Source organism: Corvus brachyrhynchos, unplaced genomic scaffold (genome assembly GCF_000691975.1).
Source record: "Corvus brachyrhynchos isolate BGI_N302 unplaced genomic scaffold, ASM69197v1 scaffold21, whole genome shotgun sequence".
In the NCBI taxonomy this organism is placed as follows: domain Eukaryota; kingdom Metazoa; phylum Chordata; class Aves; order Passeriformes; family Corvidae; genus Corvus; species Corvus brachyrhynchos.
This window is the reverse complement of record NW_008236924.1, coordinates 6,000,130-6,016,417: the sequence shown is the minus strand read 5'-3', so window position 1 is coordinate 6,016,417 and position 16,288 is coordinate 6,000,130. Positions and strand designations below refer to the sequence as shown.

The window sequence follows — 16,288 nt, the reverse complement described above, 5'->3', positions numbered from 1 at the left end:
GAACGTCTCTCCCCACCACGGCTCCCCAGCACCCTCCCAGTGTCTTGGAGAAAGGGGGCTGGTAGCTCCTGCGTGATCCCCAGTGTGTCAGGGCCTTGGGCAGGCTGGCTTAAGTCTGCTTCTTTTCCCATTCCTGCAGAGAAAGGAGAAATAAAAAGGGATGAGGAGACAGCGCTGGAAAAGCAACACTGAGCCCTTCAAGGTTTCCCTCCCTACTGGAGGCTTTGGGTCACCTCAGCATTTTCCAAGCATCTTCACTGCTACCCTGGGCATTGTAGGGGCGATGCTTTCCCTTTCCCACCCAGCCCTGCACTTCCCAGATTTCATGGTTAAACAAGGGGCAAAGACTGAGGTTTCCCATGGGGCCAGGGAGGAGAGTGAAGCAGGACCTTGGCTTTCCGCAGCACGCTTCCCGTGTTGGCAGGGATGATGGAGGGGCTTCTCTTCCTCAGCTCTGCTGCACAGTTCACAGGGACCAAGTGCTCCGGGGGGCCCCCGTTTGGCTTGTTTGTAGTTTCCTGTGGAAAATGGGGAGCAAGAAAAGTTTAGGAGACCCAAGAAGCATTGACAACCAGATTAAAAAAAATTTAAAAAGCACGAACTGTCATGAGGTGAAAGTTGAGGTGATCATACCTAATTCACACACCACTGTCCACAATGGGACAAAGCCACAGGGACGTCCCCTCTCCCCTGTGCTGCTCCCCCAGCACCCCAACCACTGTCACTGGTTGAAACTGGAGCTGTGAAAGTGAGAAAAAAAGGATGCATACCCCATTCTCAGCCTTGCTGGTCACAGCCAGCCCCAGGGCTGGCCCTCCTGCTAGCGACTGCTTCAGCTGCTCCTTCACCTCGGTCAGCTTGAGCTCCAGATCGACCCGAGACTCCTCCTTCTGCCGGCATCGCTCCTCCAGCCCCGCCACCCGCTGCTCCAGCTCCTGCAGCCTCGGCCCTGCTGGCACAACCACCTGGCTCAGGGCTGGCACAATCCACCCATCCTCCTGCAGGGCGACACTAGGTGGGGCTGCCAGCCCGGCGAAGTGCTGCAGCCAGCCCAGCTCACGGCCACACTGTCCCCGTGGCCAGCCCCGTGTCCCTGTGCCAGCCCGGCTCCGTACCCGAGCGTCTCGGAGCAGCTGCACGGCCCCGACCTACCCGTGCTGCCCTTCATGGCTTCCCGCAGCTCCCGCTTCTCCTTCCGCAGCAACATCAGCTCGCTGCGGATCGATGCCTTCTCCTTCTCCAGCTTCTCCTTCTCCGTCAGGAATCGCCTGGCGTCCTCCTCGGCCCGGTTCTTGCCGTACCTGTACTGGTTGGCACCTGCGGGCATGGGGAGAGCCCGTGAGGGGCTGCACCGATGGCACCCGTGCTCCAGCTGAGCCCACCCACCACCCGTGGCTGCACATCTCTCTGGGGAACAGTCCCTCCTGCCCTGGCCAGCAGCCCTGGGGAGGTTTGTGGGCCCGGGGACTCACTGGATGCGTGTCTCTTCACTTTGACTTGCGGGTCCACCCTCCGCGATTTCTCGCTGCAGGACGAGGCGTGGCGCTTCACCTGGGCCCCACCCGGCTGCCCCGGCTCCTCCTCTGCCTGCTGCGAAGAGGGAGAGTGAGTTGAGACACATGCAGGGCCATTGCAGCCCAGCCAAGGCTCCCTGGGCCACTGCGGTGGGAGAGGATGAGTTCAGGTGAAGTCGTGCCCACCTGAACCTTCTCATAGGGGACATCATCGTACACCACCCGGGAGGAGTCCGCTCGGTGATCCTGGGAAGAGCTGGCCCACCTGCACAAGGAGGGATGGGGTCTTTATTCCCACACCAGCCTTACCAGCCCCTCAGGGAGCCTTTCCAACTCTGCATCGCTCTCCCAGCTTCACTCATGACCCCACCCTACCACACCCTCAGCACTGACTAAATCCTTTCTGCTTCCCATCCTGCCCAAGGGAACAACCCCGGGACACTGACTGTGCCTGAGATCACAGCCGCAAACCACAAACCACAGCCCAGCCTGAGCCCCTTCCAGGGAGTCTCCGGGGCTAAGGATCACCATCCCCAGCCCAGCACTCAGCCTCTGGCACAGCACGAGCACAGCCTTACAGGTAGGAGTGTCTCACGGCCGTCACGATGTTAGCAATGGTCTCCACATCCACGTAGTCATAGTGCAAGGCCTCTGGGGCTGTCTGGGAGCTTGGCTCCACCAACAGGAGACCCAGCCAGCGGCCCAGGTCTTCGGAGCAGCTTGCCTGGAGGGCAGAGGAAGGGTTGGGATGCATGCCCAGCTCCCAGCTCCTCGCTGCCTCCTGACGCAAAGTCCTGCTGTGCACAATCCCCCTCTGTGCACCAAGTTCCCGTGCGGCTGCCCCCAGCTCACCCAAATGGTGCCCTGAGCTTTCCAGGGGAGGGGGAAACAAGACACTGCTTGCATGGGCTGTTGATCATCCCCAAGGATTGCTCCCCCAGCCTGGCAAGCCGTTCCTTAAGGCCCGTCCCACCCCGCTCACCTCCAGCGCCGTCACCTCCTGCCCGTGGCGCAGGATGCGGAAGGCAAAGGGGTGCTTGGGGCCCAGCCCGGGCACCACCTCGCAGCCCCGCAGGACGATGGCGTTCACGTGCGTGCGCAGGTCCGTGCGGTCCTTGTGGAAGTAGAGGGTGTTGCCCTTGAGGCGACACCAGCGCTCCTTCCAGCACTGGTTCACCAGCACGCTGAGGTAGCCTGGGGGTGCCGGGGGAGGGAAGGGCATCAGCGCCTGCTCGGCTGCGCCTCGGGCAGGCTTTGACAAGGCAGAGGTTACAGCATGGCTTCCTACTCATCCAGCCCTTCTGTGCGTCAAGTTTCCCCCCACGCAACCAGCGGGGCCCAGGGGAGCTGCCAGCTTCGTACCAGACAGCTCCCCAAGCCTGTTTTTGGGGACATGGGTGACCCCTTGCCCACTCATCATTGGAATTTGCAGAGCCAGGCCTGGGCAGCATTTCCCAGCCTGTGGCAGTGTCACAGTCCCCCAGTGAGCTTGTCCCCACCCCTTACCCCCTACAGCCCTGCTTGGGGGAAGGATGTCACTCCCCACTGATCCCACTCCCACCCCCCAGCCCCATCTCTGCCCCCAGCCCACACGAACCGCAGCAGGGGATGTCCTCCTCGGTGGAGGAGGTCTGGTTGTCCTCGGGGGATGGCTTCTTCTTGGAGAAGCTGATGATCCTGGTGATCTTCTTCCCCGCTGCCCGGCTCATCGAGCCCTTCAGGTCAGCCAGGCCGCTCTTTTTGCCTTTCCCTGGAAGGATAGGGCAGCTGTGTGACCCCAGTGCGTGTCCTGGCATCCCGCCTGGCTGCAGATGCTGCCCAGCTGTGGGCACACAGCTGGCCCTGGCTGGGTGGGCAGTGGGGACAGGGACAGTACCATGCTCGCCGTGGTCTCTGCGGGTGGCCGGGGACCCGGTGTCACCCATGGCCACACTGTCCGAGTCTGAGGTGTGCTTCTCCTGGGACAGCCGCTGTGGGAGAGCAGAATCCCATCAGCACCATCCCCCAGCCACTGCCAGCCCTTCATCCCCCTGCATAGGGCTGGGATATCCAGCTCCTGCTCCGCTTCCCAGCCCTGCAGAGCTGCTGTGACAATGGGAAGGGCTCCTTGTGCAGCCCCAGGAGTTTGGGGTCCCCCAGCCCCGTGTTCCCCAGGTTTGGCCGCAGCAGCCCCTCACAGCCCCTTAGAAACCATCACCTTATCCAGCTCCATCTTGCACGGCATCGCTGGGGAGGTGGGGGCCTCCATCCCGCCCGCTGCTGGACTGCTGGCTTCCTTTATCACCTGCAGGGACAGCCCCAGCTGTCACTTTGAAATGACCCGAGGGCCAGGGCTGCCCTCCCTGGCTCAGCTCCTTCAGTGCCAGCGCCAGGCTGAACCACAGGGACAGGTCCTGCTCTCCACAGCACAGGGCAGCAAACCCTGCTCAGGGCTGCTCACATCTTGGCCCCTTCGAAACTTCAACCAGTTTTGTGCATTTTGTCAGGGATTTTGGAGATCTCAGAAGGGAGAAACTTGGGTGCCAAGCCAGCATCATCCTGCCAGCACAGGACACCTCGTGACCCCCGTTTTACAGGCGTGGCGTGTCCTGGGTGCGTAAAAGCACCCTGTTCTCCCCGATTTGGGGTGACAGCTCACTCAGAGGTGTGCTCAGAGGCTCCTTTCCCACCCGCCACCCCTTCCCCACAGCCCCTGCTTCCCGGCCCTGAACAAAGGCAGGAAAAGGCCCTGGGGAAGAGGAGGGGGAGAGCAAACATCCCCCCAGCCGGGGGCTATCAGCACCGGAGACGCCCAGGCCCTGGGAAGCGGCTGATAAGAGACAGCAGCAAAGCCCCCTCCCCTTCCAGCGGGGCAAGGCCATTCCCAGGGCAGCCCCCTCCCCAGCTCAGGCAGGGAGATGCCAAGGGGAGTCTGTGGATGCCCCTGGGGGGACCAGTGGTACCTTGAGCCACTCCTCAGCCTGCTCCTTGCTCTGCACCGCCAGGACCAGTGCCTCGGCCCCCGGCAGCGAGAACCGCAGCTCGTGCTTCTTGCGCCGCCCGTCCTTGGGGACATAAATGACGTTGCAGGTGCTCAGGGGCACCTCCACATGTGGCTGCCGGTCCTTGGAGCTTTTGTAGCACTAAGGGAGGCAGAGAGAACTGCTCAGGGCTCAGGAAAACCTGCCTGTCCAGCTGCTGTGCTGGGGGTCTCACAGGCAGCACAGGGTCTCAGGGTCCCTCGCTGGTTGCACAGATGGAGGTCGCATGTGCTGCAGGGTAGTGGCAACCCTGGGGCAGGGGCTTTGTTTGGATGGTGCTTTTTTCCCTCAGCTTGGGCTCAGCCACTCTCCCAAACCCCCAGCAGGTTTCTGTCCCCCCAAGGCCAGGCTCACCAGCAGTTTGCTGTCCCGGATGATGGTGAGCTGCTTGGCCCACTGCCCGAAGCGCTTCTTGCGCAGGAGGAATGCGCAGATCCGGCAATCCTTCACCAGGTTCATGGAGGCCTCCTCCGAGGGCCACTGGTGTGTCAGCTGCTGGCCCTTGCCCTCCTCCTCCTCCTCGTCATAGGACTCGTAAGAGCTGCTCATGGCATCCGAGTCATTGTCTGGAAGGAAGCAGGGGAGTCACCCTAAAAGGTGCCGCACACACTTCCAGGGTTCCCCGTGCCCAGCGGGCTCCAGACCGAGCTGGGCTGGGTGCCGGGACAGGCGGATTCCGTGTCATCCTCTGGAAGCAGCAGTGTTTGGCACCAGCCATCTCCATTTCCCTTGGAATCCCAGCGGGATGCCCGTGGGCCGAGCGCCAGCCCCAGGTGCATCTGCCCAGAGCCCTGAGCTGCTTTATTTCTGTGCAAGGCTCACACTGAAATTGTGCTTCCCCAGCCTCAACCCCAGCAGCCCCCAACCCACTGCTCAAGCCCCACCTCGGGCTGGACTTTGCCAAAGCTTGCCCCTCCCTCTTGAGGACACCCAGATACCTACAGGAGTTTTTTTGCTCCCCATTTATCCTGGTGACGGGGTAGCTGCTGTCTGCATCCTCGTAATAGCCGTCCTCGATGGAATTGGGGGGGCTGGAGCTGTCTGCAGGGGAAGCAGAGGGAGCTGGGGCTGCTACACCTGGTTTTCCCTCAGGGATGCTCAGTGGGGCAGAGCCAAGCACGCTCTCCCAGGACATCTCAGCACTGGTCCTCTGTGGCTCTGATCTCTCCCCATCACCCCATTCCGGGTCTGGCTGGAGCAAACAACTCCTTGCAGTAACAAGTGGGATGGAAGGAAGTGGGATACAATTCCTTCCCCAGGGTGAGCAGTCAAACCCACTGAGTGCTGCCTGGTTTTCCAGGCAGGTGAGGGATGCAGCGGGCAGCTTGTGGGGCTCCCCCCACCCTCCTGCTGGCCTGGATGGAGCAGGACTCACTGCGGGAGGTGATGTACTCAGGGGCCTTGCCAGGGCCCAGGGGCAGCGCTTCCTCGTAGTAATCCTCAGGAGGGGGAGTGGTGGGCAGTGGAGGAGCAGGATCCACAGGAACCTATGGCAGAAACACCTCCAGTGTGAGCCAGGCAGCAGCAGGAGCGGGAGCAGGGCACGGGAAGGGTCCCACCCTGGCCACTGCCACCTCCTGTGAGGTGCAGAGCAGACCTGGCTCGGGGACAGCCGGGCACTTACAGGTTTGGCCGTCTGGTTCCCTGCCAGTTCCAAGCCAACGCCGTCGCTGGTGTCCCCCTCCTCCTCCTGCATGTCCTGCAGGTCCCCCAGGTCACAGTCTGCATGGGGTAAACGGAGGGTGAAGGGAGCAGGAAAGCAGAGCTGGACATCCCAGCTGTGCCCTCCAGGGATCTCCATCATCCTTCCCTGGGAAGGTGCTGGGAGGTGGCATCATTGGTGTGTGGGTTTCCTCGTGGCCAGCCCCCAAACAGCTACAAGGGAGCAGGAACAAGCACCTGGAGCGATGATGCCCACTCTGGACACAAGGATACAGCTGTCACCCTCCCTCCAAAGGACTCCAGGACCGTGCACCCACCCAGTGACCCCCAGAGCATCCCTCCAGCCCAGCCACACGTACCAAACTCCTCAAAGAGGGACTCCACGAAGCTGGTGCCGTTGCCCAGGGACGCTGTGTTGACGTACATGTAGTCCACATCCTTCCCTGGAATTGAGGGGGATGATCTGAGCCTGGGGCAGGCACTGGCACCCACAAACACCAGCCCAGGGACACAGCCCACCCCACCAGAGCAGGCAGCGGGGATGGAGGAACGCCCAGGGATGCTGTGGCTTCCCCAGGAGAGCAGGAAGGGGGCAGACTGTGAAGCCCCAGGTGCACAGCGCCGGCCTTCCCGCGGAAACCCCTGCGCTCAGCACAAACCCGGGGCAGGAAAAGCTCTGGGAAGCAGCGTTTCCGCAGGGAGCAGCCCTCCCGTATCCATGGCAGGGCTGACGCCAGCCCTGCTCCCGGGGCAGGGAGGAGCTTCGGAGTGAAAGCAGGGAGCAAAGTGCCCTGAGGGCGCTGAGCAGGTGCTGGGCTCAGCCCTGCCCTGCAGAAGCTTTTCCCTGACCTGCTGGGTTTTGGTTTCCCCTGCTGGGGACACCCACTGCCCCTGGAACAGCCGCTGGACAGGAGAGGCACACAGACCTGCAGGCGGCTGCAGCTTCTGCAGGATGGTGGAGACAGCCAGCTTCTTCTCCTGCGTGGTGGCACTCAGGTACTCGTGGTCCAGCAGCTTGAGCAGGACGCTGAGCTCTGGCAGGAGCTGGTCCAGCACTGGAGAGAGCAGGAAAAATCCTGTCAGCCAGGGGAATGTGGGGATGCTGGGGTTAGCACAAGGCCAAATGGGCTGGAACCCCTGGGTGTGGCAAACCCCATGATGAGGGGTTTTCCCAGCTGGCCCAGCACGGCTCAGGTGGTGTTTGCCAAGTGCTCCTTCCATGCTCCACCTCCACACAGACCCCAGGATGAAGCCTGGATGGGAACACCAGCTCCACAGGCTGCTGGACCTCTATCAGAAGGCTCAGAACATGTATTTTTCCACACAGATGAAACTTCACCTCCATCTGCCTCACTGCGTACCACTGCTGCTGGTGCCCCTTTGAACTGTGCCAGGCACTGGGGGGTGGTGGAAGGAAAGAGGGAAAGGAAATCCAGGTGCCATCTCCAGAGCCACCTGGCAATGCCACCCTGAGATGTTCTCCCACCCCTCATCTGCTGGGGGATATTTATTCGCTCCTGCTGTGCTCAAACCACCAGTTTTCACAAAGAAAAAGCACACAGCAGGTCTGGGGTGCCCAAGTGGCAAAGCTCCTGAAAAACACTTGGATGTTTCCATGCCAGAGCTGGGCTACAAAAAGAATTCCTCACTGAAGGCAGCATTTACAGGGATGGCAGCAGCTGACAGAGCTCTGGGAAAACCCGAGGGCCAGGGGTGGGAAGGATGGGGAGGATGAACACGGCAAGCTCTGAACTCCAAATCACTCCCGAGCTCCCACACCCTCACTTCTGCAACAACACCCTCATCCCAGGTCTCTTCCTTATCTCCACCGAGCAGGGTAAGACAAAACAAGCCTGATCTGGACCCAAAGTGGAGCCTCTGTTCTACCACACACCTGCCCTGTCCAGGGTAGCTCCTGCAGGATCCAGCACCTGAATGGGAGAGGCCAAGCTCAGGGACACCAGCAACCCCGGAGCTCTGGAGAGCACAGAAATACAGAGCTGCAGTTCCTCCCAGGGCACGATCCCTCCTCTTGGCAGCCACCAAACATCCTCCCAGCGCAGCTGGGGTGGCACACAGCTGGCTTTGGGTCTCCAGGGACAGCAGCAGAGGCCAAGGGTCACCACAGAGGCAGCTCGGACGTGCTGACTGATGGGGATGGCTCGAAGGAGGGGACAGTGTGTGCCCCAGAGCTTGGGGACACCCTGGCTGGGCTGTAGCTGTGCCCACACTGCCCCTTGGCAGAGCAAAGCTGGGCAGCAGCAAGGGGCTGGCACGGGGTGTATTTCCCAGGGAAAAGGAAGGATTCTGAGCCACTGATGGGATCCTCCTTCCTCACATAAGGAACATGGAGCCAACCACTGCTGCCCAAAGTCCCAAAGGTGTTCCCAAGGGTGAAGGGGAGCCCAGCAGGAGGGAGATGATGCGGAGCAGTGCCAGCCAAGATGAGCCCCTGGGCACAGAGACAACGTGCCCACCCTGAATCGCCACCGGCCCAGCACACGGGCCAGGATGCTGCTCACGAGGCTCTTCCTGCCTCCCTGCATTCTATCTCCACAGACCTTCTGCTTCCTCCTCCCTCCCCAGCGCCAAGCTAAACAGCAGCCTCAGCCCTTCTGGCCACAGCACCGGGCAGTGCCCATCTCCCACGGGCAGGCCAAGCCAGGACAGGCAGCCCCAGCCTCAGCACTGCTCCAGGAGGAACAAGCACCCCCCAGACCTTGGGCAAGGAGAAGGCAACCACAGGGAATGGGATTCCTGCTCCTTGAGCTGGAACAACATCCCACAGCCAACAGGCAGCCACAGGCCAGGTCCTGCTGATGCTCTGCTCACACCTCCTGTGCTGGGGACCTGCTCTGCCAGGTGACAGCCTCGTGTGTGGGGTGTGGGGGAAGCACCCAGCTCCCAGTGCCCCTCTGCAGAGGCAGGGAGGGAGGGAAGAGGGGAAAATCCTCCTGCGATGCTGCCGAGTGCTGCACAGGCAGGGTGGGATCTGCTGGTGATCTCCAGGCAGGTGAGACATCCTCCCTGCAGGGCTTGGCAGGGCAGGGGACTACAAGAAAGCAGCTGGGACAAAAAGCAAGATTTCCCCTGTCCAGCCAGCAGCTGCAAACATCCAGGGGGTCACCCATGCTCCTGCAGCCCCAGCTCAGCCAGGAGCTCTCACAGAGGGCATGGGGACTGTGCAGGCTCCCACACAGCTCACCAAAGCCCAGGCTGTGGGGTCAGCAGCATCGCCCCCACTCCCAAAACACCCCAAAGCCCAGGCTGTGGGGTCAGCAGCATCGCCCCCACTCCCAGAACCCCCCAAAGCCCAGGCTGGGGGGTCAGCAGCATCGCCCCCACTCCCAGAACCCCCCAAAGCCCAGGCTGGGGGGTCAGCAGCATCGCCCCCACTCCCAGAACCCCCCAAAGCCCAGGCTGGGGGGTCAGCAGCATCGCCCCCACTCCCAGAACCCCCCAAAGCCCAGGCTGGGGGGTCAGCAGCATCGCCCCCACTCCCAGAACCCCCCAAAGCCCAGGCTGGGGGGTCAGCAGCATCGCCCCCACTCCCAGAACCCCCCAAAGCCCAGGCTGGGGGGTCAGCAGCATCCCCTGCACACCCAGGACATGTCCCATCACAGCCACCAGCTCCGTGTCAGGGCCCGGGGCCAGCCCAGGGCAGAAGGGCAGCCTGGTTTCTATTAATAGCACCAAAGCGGGCGGGGAGGGGGGCGAGGGGACCCTGCTGGGCACCAGAGCTGAGGGTGCCTGATAAGCCAGGGCTGCTGGCAGGGGCTGAGCTCAGCAGCAATGCCCCGAGCCGGGCACACTCAGCACGGACCGAGAGCTCTGAAGGCGCCTTTGTTTCCCCCCAGCTGAGCTGTCCCCTCCATCTCCCTTGTTAAACATCCTCCAAAATACAAGGGGGAGGGAGTGGGCACTCAAAGAGGCCTGTGATGCCAGGAGGGCACACTGAGCAGATCTGGGGAGATCCAGGGGAGATCAGGGAGGCAAGGAATTAATTTCCTACGCTTCCAGCCTGAAGGAGGTTAACGGGGGGGTGGGGGGCTGCAGGAGGCGAGGGGAGATTGCTCTGGGGGGCAGCAGGGGATGGTGTGACCAACCCAAGGTCACCTGGCAAGCAAGGACCAGCACAGGCACTTCTGCAAGAGCTGCTGGGAGCGAGCACAGACCCCGCAGAGCTGGCCTGGGGACAGGGGACACGGCTCCTGTGCTGAGGGGGGGCACTGGTGGCAGTGCCCTGGGGGGCTCTGAGCTCAGGGACAGAGGCAGCAGAACAGCAAAGGGCTCCTGGGGAGGAGGGGGTGGGATGTCAGAGTGACCACAGGTGACACAGCTGAAAAGGGACCCTGTGTCCCTTGCCCACCCTGCTCTGGGACATCCCCTGCTGCTTTCTGCTGGGGCTTCTCCCGCACCCAAAATCCTGTGGGATCACCCCACCTCCCTGCACTCAGGCTTTGCACAGATCCCAGGACAGACAGTGACACCACAAACTCCCTCCTCCTCACGTTTACAGCCTCTCGCACTGCTGTGACAGGATGGGAGACGTCCATGAGGTCTCTGAGCCTGGGAAGGCCAGGACCCGTGGCAGCAGATGGCTTTAGCATTAACCACAGGGCTGGATGGGCTGGGGGGACCCAGGGCAGCTCTGCTGGGACGGGGTGACCCAGGGGACAGCACCAGGACGCTGCTGCCATGCAGGACACCGGGGTGGTGTTTCTCTTGCTGCCAAATCCTGCCCTGGCAGCAGCACCAAGCAGGGTGCTGGCAGAGGAGCTGCATCCCCTCCAGCCCCTCTCTCCACCCTACAGCAGGCCAGCTCTATTTTTAGACCCCACAAGTGTTCCCCCCCTCCTCAAGGACCCTTTTCCCAGCACAGAGATAAGGTCTGGACACAGCCTGCAGCTGCAGAGCCTCCCTGCTCCACTACAGCAGCAAAATCAGGTCCTGCTCCAGTAACCTGCCAAGAGGAAGAAGAGGAAGAGGAGGAGGAGGAGGAGGAGGAAGAGTCTCTGGCCAAGCCAAAGCAGGAGTTTCCTGGTGTAAAGGCCCAGCTTTTGCAAGGGGAGAGATCAAACAACCCCATGGAGTTTTCATGCCAAGAAAAGCCCAGCCTGCAGCTTGAGAGAGCCCCGGGGAGGGGAGATGCTGAATCACAGCTCTGAAATGCAGTGGGAGGTGCACAGGGACCCCTATCCTGTAGCTCTGCTGCCTCCGGCCGCGCTTCCTCCTGCGCCAGGTGATGGCTGGGGCCGAGTTGCAAGGGGAGAGATCAAACAACCCCATGGAGTTTTCATGCCAAGAAAAGCCCAGCCTGCAGCTTGAGAGAGCCCCGGGGAGGGGAGATGCTGAATCACAGCTCTGAAATGCAGTGGGAGGTGCACAGGGACCCCTATCCTGTAGCTCTGCTGCCTCCGGCCGCGCTTCCTCCTGCGCCAGGTGATGGCTGGGGCCGAGGGGGGCCGGGGGAAATGGGATGATGGGAGTAACAGCCATTGTCTGTAGCTAAAATAAAACCCAAGCACAAATAAATCCTTCCTGTTGGCACGGGCAGGGCCCTTGGACGCTCTGCCTGCCCCCACACGGCTCCTTCCAGCTGCCACCCGCAGCAAACAAACCTTTGGAGCTCCTGGGATGCCTTGAAGAGGTGGGGACAGCACCTGGTGACACCCCAGCCCCTGGGGGAGCCCTGCAGGGAGGTGCCTGTGGGACCAAAGGACCCAGAGGAGTTCTCTGCAGCACACAAACCGTGCTGAGCTCTCCACAGGCTGATGTGGAGCCACCTGCAAGAGCCACACAGTGCTGGGACGTGTCCCCATGTCCTGCTGGGTGCCCCAGCGCGGGCATCACCGGAGGGTACTGCCCAAGGAGATGCTGGCAGCCCCCTCCGGCCCCAACACCGCTGCTCCTTGAGGAAGCCCACAGCCTCCTGAGCACTTTGCTGAGCTCCCAGGGCAGTTCCTGTTCCCATTCTCATTCCCAAGGAGGTTTCTTCCCGCCGGGGAGGAGGAGGCAGGCGAGGAAGTGCCTCGGTGGGGGTGGCTCGGCGCTCCCAGAATTGTTCCTTTGTGCTGGGGACAGCAGGACAGAGCTGCCTGCGGCCACTGCTGTGGCACTGCCCTGCCAAGCGGGCAGGAGAGAGGCAGCAGCTCAGCCCCGGAGGTGGCAGGAGCCAGCCAGGCTCTGCTCCCGGCCACTCAGCACCTGCTGGGTGCGGGGCAGTCCGGGATGGACTGGTGGAGCCAGGAAGAGCAGCCTGGAAAACACCTCCTCCTCCTCCCAGGGTGTCCTGCTCCAGGCCGGAGGGGTTTTAGGGAAAAGCCAACCATTAATGATCACACTTGAGCCCTGGCAACATCCCCTAAGAGTGGAAGATTTGCTGAGGGGCCGCTCGGTGCACATGAATCATCTCCTCCCTGCAAACAAGGGCCCCTTGAGTGGGGCGGATGGGGAGAGCCTCTGACTCCGCATCCAACAATTCCAGCAGGAGCTGAGCACTTGGGGCTGGCTCCGGCCTGGCTGCGACCCTGCCACCCTCCCTGGGATAACTCACGGGATCCTGCTCCCAATTTGGCTGCTGCAGCAGCATCCCCGAGTGTTGAGGAGCGCAAGGCGAGCTCAAATCTTTTGTCTGGTTCCCCAAAGTCTCAGCACGTCCCCACTGTCCCTCCAAGCAGGCAGAGCAGCCATGCACAGCTCCTGGGGACCTCATCATCGTGGCCTTGCAGTAATTAATATCCTTAGCTGATAGCCTTGGAGAATCAGTCTTGGGAGCTAAATGTGCAAGCTGCTTGCCTGAGGGGGCACCCAGCCCGCCCGGTTCTGCCTCCCAAGCAGCGGCTTCTCCCCTTACACGAGGAGCCCGCAGGGTTTGGAGGGCTCCTCTATCCTGCTCCAGCCCTGGGAGAGGGGCAGATGAGCCACCAGAATGGTTAAAAAGCACAAAGGGTGCCCTGGCTGTGCCTCCCGAGCCTCCTCCATCAGTGTCCCCCTCTGCTCCAGTTGCACCCCAGCGCTGCCAGCAGCTCCGGGGATCCCTTTCCCAGCACAGCTCCAGGGGCAGCAGCTCAGCCACTCCAGCAGTGCCCATGGAGGCTCCTGGGCCTGTCCCAGTGCCTTGGCCAGCAGAGGCTCATCCCCCCAGGACACACAGCCCCGCACAAAGCCTTATCTCAGGCCTTGCTGCAGCCACTCACCCACCCCAGCAGAGACCAGGCGAGTCCAGCCCAGAGCTGCTCCCTCAGCCAGGCTCTTCCCAGTGCCCTGCCTCACCCTGGCTCTCTGCACAGAAGGGGTTCCGAGTCCTCACCACCTCCCAAAAACGGGAGAAGAGCAGAGGGAGCTGTGGGACTCACCTGGAGCCACAGCTCTGCCCTGCACGAGGGAATCGGACACAAGCAACGCTCCGAACATCCCCCTCGGAGCGCACTCCTTCCCGCAGGAGACACAGCTTCTCACATCCTCCTCCCGCTCTAAAACGAGCAAACAGCAGTCCTGAATAGAGGGAAGTGTCACTACAGGCTGACAGAGCGTGCAGAGGGCAAGGACTATCCCCTGCATTCGAGTCCCTGGCAGCTCCCACACTGCAGGAGCCATCCCTCACTCCGGGGGGCCACTGAAGCCTCTTTGCTCTGTAATTGCATTAATGAGACGTGCAGAACGAGGGGATCGTGGCAGGAACCACCCAGCCTGGTGCCAGCAGGACACCCCACAAGGAGCGGTGCTGACTGCACCCCCTGGCTGGGTCGAGGCTCTCCTGGTGGTGCCAGACCCAGAGCACGGCTGTGGGTGCGAAATCTCCCCATCAGCCCCAGCCCCTCACCCTACACAGCCCCCTTGGCACCCCAGTCCTTGGGCAGCGGCTCCCCAGCACAGCCATGGGACATCAGAGGGACCAGAGGCTCCCTGAGGTGACATCGCTGCCGGGAGAACCCCTGGGACAGCCCCTGTTGTCCCCCATGAATGTCCTTCCTCACAGCAGCTTCACAAGTGCTGCAGGTAATAATTAACAGGCTGATTAAATCATCGACAAGCACCTCCTGTGTGAGCCAGGCCGCCGGTGACCCCCCAGTGCCCCGTGCTGGGGCAGGACCCCTCCTCCAGGGCCTGATCCCCCCTTTCTCTGCCTCCTGGAGAAGTTTGTGGCTGTTTGCTGCAGCTCACCCAAAGCAAACTTTATCCCCCTGACCCGGAGCTGCAGCTGCCCCCACCCCAGAGGAGCAGGGGTGGTTTTTGGGTCACCCCCTCTTGCAGCTGTGCACAGCGAGATGGTGAGCAAATAAATCACCCAGGTGAGAGATCTCTGAGTGACCCTTCCGTGTCCCCAGGCTGTGGGCAGCCTCCAAACTCAGCTCCTAACCCCGGGTATGAGGTGTTTCCAGCCCCAGCTCAACACAATCAGCCCTGGAAAATCCCATGGGATCACAGGTTTAGTACTTCCAGACTACATTTCAGGACTCGGTGCCAGGCTCAGCAGGCTCGTGGCAGGATGCACCAGCCTGGGAGCAGAGCTCGGGAGCTGCTGGCTGGAAAATTCATTTAAATAATGAATGAAAAAGAGAGGTTTGAGATGCCCTTTAAAGGAATAGTCAGGCAGGGGTGAGACCTGCTGAGTAATGTATAAAAAACAAGCTTCAGGCAGAGGAGAGATGTTAGCATTACTCAGAACCCAGAGTAAACTGTGTTTCCTCCAACCAAAATTTTGGTGTCGGCCTTTTCCAAACAAACTCCAGCAACAGGTTGGCTTGGGCTCCCCTCCAGCACTGGGAGAGGCCCTGGGATGGTGCCCCGAGCGTTTGCCCACTCCTGTGCCCACCCTCTGTGGTGGGCAGAGCACCGGGAAGCCTCCCTAGGTCACCCCTTCCTGCCCGTGGCTGGCTCTGCGGGGACCTGGAGCTGTCACCTCTCTGTAGCCCTTGGTCTCCACCAGACCTCAGCCTCCAGGACAGCTGGGATTACAAACTTCAGCCTCCAGGAAGAGTTGGAATTCCAGCTAATTGCAGGCATTCTAGTGGGAAACCCCAATTCCCACCAGCCCACACCACCAGCCAGGGCTGGATCCAGCGCCCACATCCCCAAAATCCCCGCTGGTGGGGGTGGAAAGCTCTCTGCACCCCAAGAGACGCCTCTCCATGGCCTGTACATCCCCATTCCCCAAAGCCACGTTCCGGGATGCAATTCCTGACCTGCAGGAGTGAGACATGGGGAGGCCAGCAGGGCTGGCACATCTTCCCGCGAGGAAAAGTCACACGGGGAGGTTGTGACAGGATCCTGAGAAGGGGAGGAGGATCCAAACCCTCACCTAGCAGGGTATGGGCAGGGATTTGCAGGAAGGAGCTGGCGGATCAGCTTTCCCAAATCCCACTCCGCTGTCCCGAATGCCATCAACAGCAGGATATGGATCCTTCTTTACAGAGCTGGTGGGAGCAGTAATCCACAGATCCCAGCGGGGGAAATACCCCTGTGGCCCTGGGGGCAGGGAGACGTGCCCAGCACCAACCCCCAACCTTGGCATCCCTGCCCTGACCCCCACAATGCCCAGGAGTTCCAGAGCTGTGCTGGACACGAGCCCCCCTGCCTGGTGGGGCGATTGGGACCCTCTCAGTGGCCACCCCAGCCCTGTCCCGATGTCCCCAGGCCGGGGCACAGCTGAGGGTCTCCGGGTGTGGGGGCTGGGGCCGTGCTGCCCCGGAGGACCCTCGGCGAGCAGGATAAGCGTTATTTTCTCAGCCCTTCCCTTTCCTTCCCTTGCCAAGCTCCGCCGGGAGCATCAGGTGCAGCGGCAAGGCCACCATCCCACAGCACTTCCTACCCGTTTAACCCCTGCGGGGCAGGGCTGGAGGGGCAGGAAAACCGGGATATCCCAGCGGGAAAGGTGACAAGGTGTGACCGACTGCTGTGGTGCCTGCCGGTGGCTCCACCAGTGCTGGCACCTGGTTCACCTGCTTTTAACTCCGGGACACCAAAACCAGCTCTCAAACCTGCTTCTCCTTATGTTCTCTTCCTGGTTTTGTCCTTCACAACCTCGGTTTCCCAGAAAATGAGCAGCTGCTCCCCCCATCGCAAACTCGGGTGGGTTTAATGCTCAAA

At 61.5% G+C, this 16,288-nt stretch overlaps 1 protein-coding gene across 6 annotated transcripts; it reads right to left on the bottom strand.

The window, feature by feature from the left end:
* Nucleotides 1-6: 6 nt before the first annotated feature.
* Nucleotides 7-7,432, bottom strand: AFAP1L1 (actin filament associated protein 1 like 1). Of its 6 annotated transcripts, none has more exons than XM_017728219.1 (18): nt 7,123-7,432; nt 6,556-6,639; nt 6,159-6,256; nt 5,910-6,021; nt 5,477-5,575; nt 4,889-5,100; nt 4,457-4,636; nt 3,712-3,798; nt 3,391-3,484; nt 3,112-3,264; nt 2,497-2,708; nt 2,093-2,238; nt 1,701-1,779; nt 1,473-1,590; nt 1,153-1,317; nt 771-952; nt 390-518; nt 7-133 (listed from the first exon to the last, which is right to left on the bottom strand). In XM_017728219.1, the coding sequence occupies exons 1-18, from the start codon at nt 7,415-7,417 to the stop codon at nt 110-112; spliced, it is 2,469 nt and encodes an 822-aa protein (XP_017583708.1). In that variant the 5' UTR covers nt 7,418-7,432; the 3' UTR covers nt 7-109. The 6 variants fall into 6 exon arrangements, with proteins under 6 accessions (XP_017583708.1, XP_017583709.1, XP_017583710.1 ...); XM_017728220.1 differs by having other exon boundaries at nt 771-949; XM_017728221.1 differs by having other exon boundaries at nt 1,473-1,587.
* Nucleotides 7,433-16,288: the final 8,856 nt, after the last annotated feature.